The 7,500-nt window shown below is 34.4% G+C and overlaps 1 protein-coding gene across 1 annotated transcript in view; it reads right to left on the bottom strand.

Moving 5' to 3' along the window:
• The window catches only part of LOC113819520 (uncharacterized), a 23,256-nt gene that overhangs the window by 156 nt on the left and 15,600 nt on the right, over positions 1-7,500 (bottom strand). Inside the window, exons 3-9 of the mRNA XM_027371747.2 lie at positions 5,657-5,772; positions 4,858-5,028; positions 4,516-4,707; positions 4,042-4,218; positions 3,649-3,765; positions 2,742-2,823; positions 1-2,394 (exon numbers count right to left, since the gene is read on the bottom strand). The exon at positions 1-2,394 is cut by the window's left edge and continues 156 nt beyond it. Of these exons, the coding sequence (XP_027227548.1) occupies positions 2,295-2,394; positions 2,742-2,823; positions 3,649-3,765; positions 4,042-4,218; positions 4,516-4,707; positions 4,858-5,028; positions 5,657-5,772 (955 nt within the window). The 3' untranslated portion in view covers positions 1-2,294. The remainder of the gene's footprint in view (positions 2,395-2,741; positions 2,824-3,648; positions 3,766-4,041; positions 4,219-4,515; positions 4,708-4,857; positions 5,029-5,656; positions 5,773-7,500) is intronic.

The raw sequence follows: 7,500 nt of genomic DNA on the forward strand, positions 1-7,500 counted from the left end.
AAAACAGTAGCCTGTTCCCTGTAAAAGGTCTCTTACACTTTAGCTATCATACTGTAGAGGACAACACTAAAAATGAAACTTTCTTTACATAAATGACAACAAATGAAAGTAATTACTGAATTGAGACTCGAGAAAAAGAACAAAATTTATAAAGTGTAAAGCGAAATTCCAAATGAATAATGGTGACAGATCAGCTTGTGTGGAAGTCATACCCTGCATGTTAGAGAAAACTTTGATAACAAAAGATGAAGCAATACCATTACATTTTCTAAAAGAAATTTATCTAATGTGATATTTGTCAGTGTGTAAGCTAAAAAGTGTCCTGATTTTTAAGGCATTTTGATGCTGTGATTATACTGAAAGTAATATGTGTCACGTATTTCATAGTTAAGATTCACCCGACAACAAAAAAACAAGCAAGGTGAACATAAATAAATACTGATGAAGCTAATTTTAAAAAGAATATCATGACCAAAACTTGTATTGGGCAAGGATGGAGTGGAAATCATTCAAGAATTTTAGTAATACATATGGAAAACAAAATTCTTCATTACAGAAAAGAAAGAAATGGTGTTTCATGCTCATATGTAAAGAAAAAAAAAATATTTTGAAACATCAAATCCAGTGGTTCCCAAGGTTTTGATTTACCATATAAAATATGTATTAATTTATTTTAAAGTTAACAAAGGCATAAAAAAGTGTGACAGTATACAAAAACTTTCTGGAATCCTTTGTTTTTGTAATCTTTCATAGTGCTATATGACCTTTGATGTCTAGCACATTTATATTGTTTAAAACATTAACTTTCATAGAGACTACTAACGTCAACCACTGAAAGGTTTGTGTAATATGAATTGGGAGCCACTTGCATCTAGTGTAGTGTTGTACATGTATGGATTAGTCCTTATTTTGATATCAAATGTTACCTTTCAGATTTGATATGAGAGAATTCATTTATTTAAAGTGCATTTATGACACATTAGGCAAATATGATTTTCATGCAGAAATGCAAAATTAACCCTCTTATAGCAAGACATATGGAGGGAAAACCTTGAGTGTAAAAGCCTTTACCATGGTGCTGTCTGCTAAAGGTTACTGATTATAGAAATGCATCAAACTCCTGGTCAAATAATAAAAAGGCATTGTGATTACTATAGAGGTAATGCATTATCATTAGTAAAGCCCTTTGCAAGAAGCAGCACCATGACCATACTTACTTTATACGGCAGCAACTGCTAATGCAACTTTTAAGTTTGGCAATTGCTACGTCTTACTTTGAGAGGAGTTACTCTAGTACATTTCTTTTTTTCTCTTGTGACTTGCCTTTTCATTACAAAAGTATATCTTTGATATAAAACTTGTCAGTAATCTAAGGGAATCCTGCACTATAAGACTAAATGTTTATAAATGTTGAGGACTTTGAATCTGTTTTACATCTATCTATCCATTTCTAAGCGAAGGAAAAAAAAATTAAGTTAAGTACTGTTTTCCCCATTACATTTCTGTAATGGGTATAAGTAATATTGTACAAAATACATCCTTTATTGTAAAGGTTCGCTTGTAAAGTCAAATGAATATTGTTCAACACATTTTGTAGTTCAGATTGACAAGAAAAAAAAAATGTATATATGCCACAGGGTTCATTAGCTAAGAGTTAGTTAATTTTTACAGATACATGAACATATAAATTACACCAAAGAATTTAAATGTTTTTATGACATTTATTGATGGACTCTTTTGTATATTTTAAGTGCAAGGACTTCAATTCAGCTTTTACTGATAATTGTAAAGCCTTGTTTCATAAAGAACTCAACCATTTGATTCACATTAAAAGAATATAATTTCATTTGTTTGAAAAATAAGTTGAAGTGTGGGTCATTCAGCTCCTTATCATATGCAATCTTATTAGAGATTCTTTAATTACATTTTTAATTTAGTGTCCACTAAATGCAGCCTAGTTTCAGTTGTACTCATTAAAAAAAAGAAAACAGCAACATGATCTTTAGGGGACATTGTTATTTTAATACCAAAACTATTTGGCACAACTAATGACTAGATATGTTAAATAAATAACATATACATTAGTGCTTGACATTACAGATAGATATTAATGACTAGGACTTACAATGGTATATTACTGGTCTCTTCCTTTTGTCTGTTTGTAGGCCAAAAATAACACCATTTATACATCATCTGAGATTGTATAGATATTTTTTCTTTTACACTGATTTTTATTATCTCTCCAGTAGCAATATTCTTCCTTAAAACTGGTATTTATTTAGCACAGCAGAAATCTACACACTACACGGTGTTGAATCTAAAGTGTCAGTTGGTTCAGGATTTGCTTTGATAGATTCCAGCTCCTCACTTCGAGAACTCTCATCCATGACATCCCTGCAGAGCAGTGTGAAGCAAGATGCATTAAGTATATATGGGCAATGAGGCAATCAAGTTTCAGATTTATTTACAAGCTGATATTTATAAATATTTAAAGAAAAGGCAGAGTAGAAGAAAATATCTAAGTCATATCTAAAGTTCATACACAATGAATTTCATATTTGATTATTTATATGAAAAGCAATAACTATATAGGTCATGACATGTTAGATTTACAAGTTCTCACAAATGCAGGTATACTGTTAAATCAAGTAGGTATGCAGTAATCAGAAGCAAGTTATCACTTTATAAACAAGAATTAACTGAAAAAAGGAAGTGCATAAGTAAAACTTTGGTTTACTCACCTGCGGCAGTAAATGATAAGCACGACCACGGCCACATTGCCTATGACCAAAATAGACATAATCACTGTTGGAACCACTAGATCTGTCAGAGTATAAAGCTAAAAATTAGAAACACTTAAATAGGTACTGAGATGTTTCTCGGACTTGTTTTAAGGTGAATATTTAATGACACTGAAAGTGAACATAATGTAAATGTAACAAACCAGATGATAGTTTTTAAGTAAAGATGTTTGATATAAAGATGCATTTTTAACATCTTGGCACCAAGGCATGTTTGCAATGATTTCACTGACAGAAACCAAGGGTTGTGTGGAAACGTTTTGATGTCTCATGTATATGTTTGAAGAAAATTTACCAAACTGAAGATGAATGGAGTGTGAGCAGTGCGCATGCAACTGGCAGCAAGGGGAAGGTTGACTTTGGCAGAATTGGGACAGGAGAAAATAAGGAAATGGGGTGCTTTAACTGCTATTTAGAGGGACTTTGCTGCAAGCTTTATTGAATCCCTAAAGGACACATACTACCTTGGCTGTGGGGAGTGGATAGGTTTATTAATATTTGGTGCTGAGCTCTTTTTTTATGGCATTTCAGAGCTCTTTTTATAGCATTTCAAGCATTGCAATGCAAGAAGGGCTTATTCCATTTTAAAAATTAGAAAATTAAAATGACTAAAGATGTAACAAAAATATATAGAAAACAGACCTGAGAAAATGACTTTAAAATGAATTAATAGAAATCTCAAGCTTTATGCTAAAACACATAAAGAAGATCAAAAAAGAAATATATAAGAGCTGTAAAAGATCCAGTGAATGAGATAACTATTATCGGGGAAACTTAATTCGAGAAATATGGCTTTTGATAAATAGGAATGAACAGAAAAGGAATATATATTGTTTCTTGTCCATACCATATACTATGTGGGCTTCTTGATACATTTCTGCATGTGCACCATTTGTAGATCCATTAATAAGTCCAGTGAACTCTTTCTCTGTGATATTACCAACTTCCAGCAATTCTTGAAGCTCTGTACAGAAAAGAATTGCTTTCTGATACAAATATAAAACACAATTCAGTAGTATACTCTTGTGCTTTTCACACTGAAGATGAAAGTCATACGATAAAAACGTATCAACTTATTTTGCAAAATGTTTGCCAGGCAATAGGAAAATTTCATGTTAAAAAATACTTGTACATATAGTAAAGAATTTTGCTACAATGTTTGTGAAGTAAAATTTCTAAAAATATGGAATATTTTTCTTCAAAATCAAAACACGCAAATCTTCATATACACAATGCCTACCAATGCAGTCAGGAACTGTATCATTCCAGGAGCTTCCTCGGTTGCATTTCAATATTCGACGACGCTCTAGAGTGTCTGGGAATACATGATGGACGCAACACCAGTATTCAGCATGAGTTGCATTGCGAAATGATCGGTAACCATCCTCAGGAATGGGTGGCGATTCGCAGCCCAGAGCTGTACAAAATAATCAAAACTTGGATTACTATGTATCACTTCCAGACCAAAAAGCACTGAATAGAAAAGCAGATGTTAAGTTTGTGTTGTGCTTTTGTGCTACTGACCAATGTATATACATCTTCAGCAACAAACAGGCCATGAAAATAATAACTGCTATATAAATTTATGTTTCCAAATATCTGAAAAAGTGCATGAATGTCTTCCATTTTTGTAAAAATTTTATTTACATTGTTTTGTGGATATGTAGTTATAGACCGTAATGAGATTTAGCCCCTTATAAAAACAAAGTCTCACCTTCATAGTAAGCAGCATAACCTCGTTTTGGGAATACATCTGTGACTGCATTGAAGTTCAGACTCAGAACTGGTCCCTCAGAAGTAACTGTAATTGGCTGCTTAATCTCACCACACATTTTTAACAGTTCCTTCCTGCCTTCAGTCACTGAGATACTATCTCTACATTCATCCTCATTTGGCTGGACTATATCTGAGGAAATAAAATTAATCTATTTAATCAAATCAAATAAAGAACTCCTTGTAATACTTAGAAATGATATAGGTTACACTTTCCTTTCTGCAGCTGCAAATAACAAATAAGAATACTAAGCCATCTCATTATCAAAATAAAACTTTTTACCTCTTATACTGAGATCCGTCAGTGTGAGTTGAATTTGCTGGCCTTCATCCACTTTTATGGTTATAGTGCAGGGCCCATTGCCTCCCAGGTAATACTGAGGATAGCCAACAGTCTGCAACCATCCTGACTGTGCACTCACTTCACTGTCGCACACCCTGACAATGTCTGTTTCTGAAAGGCAAAGGATTAGCTTGTAGTATGTACCTTTAAAACAACTTTAGGGTATACATACTGTGAACACAACAAAGGGGAAATGAATGTTATTTGAAAAGATTCTATAGTCTTGTTTATTCTGGAATAATAATAATAGCTCATAACAACAAAAGAGTCAGATATATTAGATAAACAAGCTAATATGAAACTGATTACAAGGAATTAACTTTACCTAATATAATTGCATAATAAAACCATATCACAAACTAATTAAGCAAGAGTTTGTCTCTCTAATTAGTTCATTTCTCTCCTACTCATCTATATCTTTTTACAAATGCACACACACACACACACACACACACACACACACACACACACACACACACACACACACACACACACACACACACACACACACACACAACACACACACACACTCACACACACACACACACACACACACACACACACACACACACACACACACACACACACACACACACACACACACACACACACACACACACACACACACACTACACATGCAGTTGTAACTACATACACTACAAAATCATCCCCCCACCAACACACACAAACAAGCATTTTTTTTCAGTTTGCGTGTCAGGTGTACTCGCGCATCACTCACTCCTTAGGCAGTCGTAGGTGACCCTCAAGACTCCGTCCTCCCACAACTCCTTCTTCTCAATGGCGTTGGGGACGTGCGCTGTGACGTTGAAGCGGCACTCTTTCTGTCCTCCACACCTGTAAGAGAATCACAGCCGTTGGTGAAAGTGAGTAAAGTAAACTCGAGTGAGTAGTGATTTGTTTGTGTATTTTGGTGACTTTGGGGTTTATTCTCCCGAGAGTTTGAGGCGGGACCGATGTTTGTATATTTGAATGTGAATGAATAGGTTCCATACCTTTGCCAATCTTTAGAAGTTATTATCTTACTTTGTAACTATTTATGGGAGTATATTATATGATTGTATTCTGAGACATGCCGTATTCTATATACGAAGGAAAAGTATATTTTTATCAGTCATCGAGAAATATTTAGGGCAAATTTTGGCGAGCTTTCCCTTACAAGATCCCTAATTTCAGGTTATTAAGAAATCTAAAAGAGAGAATGTGACCATCAAATGTGCGATGAACGATTCGCCAGAGAAGTTCATCACAACTGAAGTTAGAATCAATTCAACTGATTTGGCGAGCAAGCATTTTCATCAAAGTTACTGGGCCGCGCAATATGGACCCTAATATTAAATATCTAATTGTTGACGCGGTTTTCGGGCGTGCGGTTTCACTCTTCGAAAATGTTAATCATCAAATCGCCCCAGAGACCGCAAAACTAATATTAACTGATGAGATACACACCAACACAGTAAGAGGTAATGCATCAGAAATACGAGAATTTTCAGAACCGCACAGAATGTGGTTTTCGCGTTAACATACACTTATACTCGGTTATGAATATTCCCATTTCGTTGGATTCAATGGACACTTGTAGAATCACATTCCCACCCCGCTCTCCCCCTCCCGTCACCACGACCCAATGTTTATCGATTTTAATTCATCTTTCCATCCGCATAGCAAAACTATGATTATAAACATCGATTTTTCTTGCTTAGTTTCCTTCTTAAATCGTCTTTACTTCTGTAAATGACAGTCGAATATCAAGAGACAAATTCACATAAAAAAAGAAAAATCATACTGCCTTCCTTCCATTCCGTATACCTATGACATTTACAAAAATATACAGATATCAATTTACATAAATCTGCATCTAGTAATAAACTGATTCGCCAACCACTGGAGGCCTGCTCACCTGGCCTCTACAGGTAAGTTCGTGGAAACGAGGGTCCCAGACACTGCAGTGCTGCGGTTATTCTTGTATATAGACATCAATAACCAACGTACCCTGTGCGTGTCTTTTTCTCGGCACACTGTTACAGATACTTTAAGGTGAAATTATTTTGCAATCGTTAAATAAAATGACTGGTACGTTTAATTAGGATGCTTTCTTATACGATGTTCTGTTCTTAATTTAATTTGTCAATAGTACATGGACAAACAGAACACACTCAGACATACCTATCTATATATCGTTATCTTCTCTCCATCTATATCTACCTATCTATCTTATTCTCCCTCCCTCCCCCCCCCCCCTCTCTCTCTCTCTCTCTCTTTCTCTCTCTCTCTCATCTCTGACTCTCTCTCTCTCTCTCTCTCTCTCTCTCTCTCTCTCTATATATATATATATATATATATATATATATATATATATATATATATATATATATATATACACACACACATTCATGCACAGACACACATACACATGCATTTACGTATATATGTATGCATATGCATGTATATATATATATATATATACATGTATGTATATATATATATGTATATATGTATATATGTATATATGTATGTATGTGTGTGTGTGTGTGTGTGTGTGTGTGTGTGTGTGTGTGTGTGTGT

This window comes from Penaeus vannamei, chromosome 4 (genome assembly GCF_042767895.1).
Source record: "Penaeus vannamei isolate JL-2024 chromosome 4, ASM4276789v1, whole genome shotgun sequence".
NCBI classification, from domain to species: domain Eukaryota; kingdom Metazoa; phylum Arthropoda; class Malacostraca; order Decapoda; family Penaeidae; genus Penaeus; species Penaeus vannamei.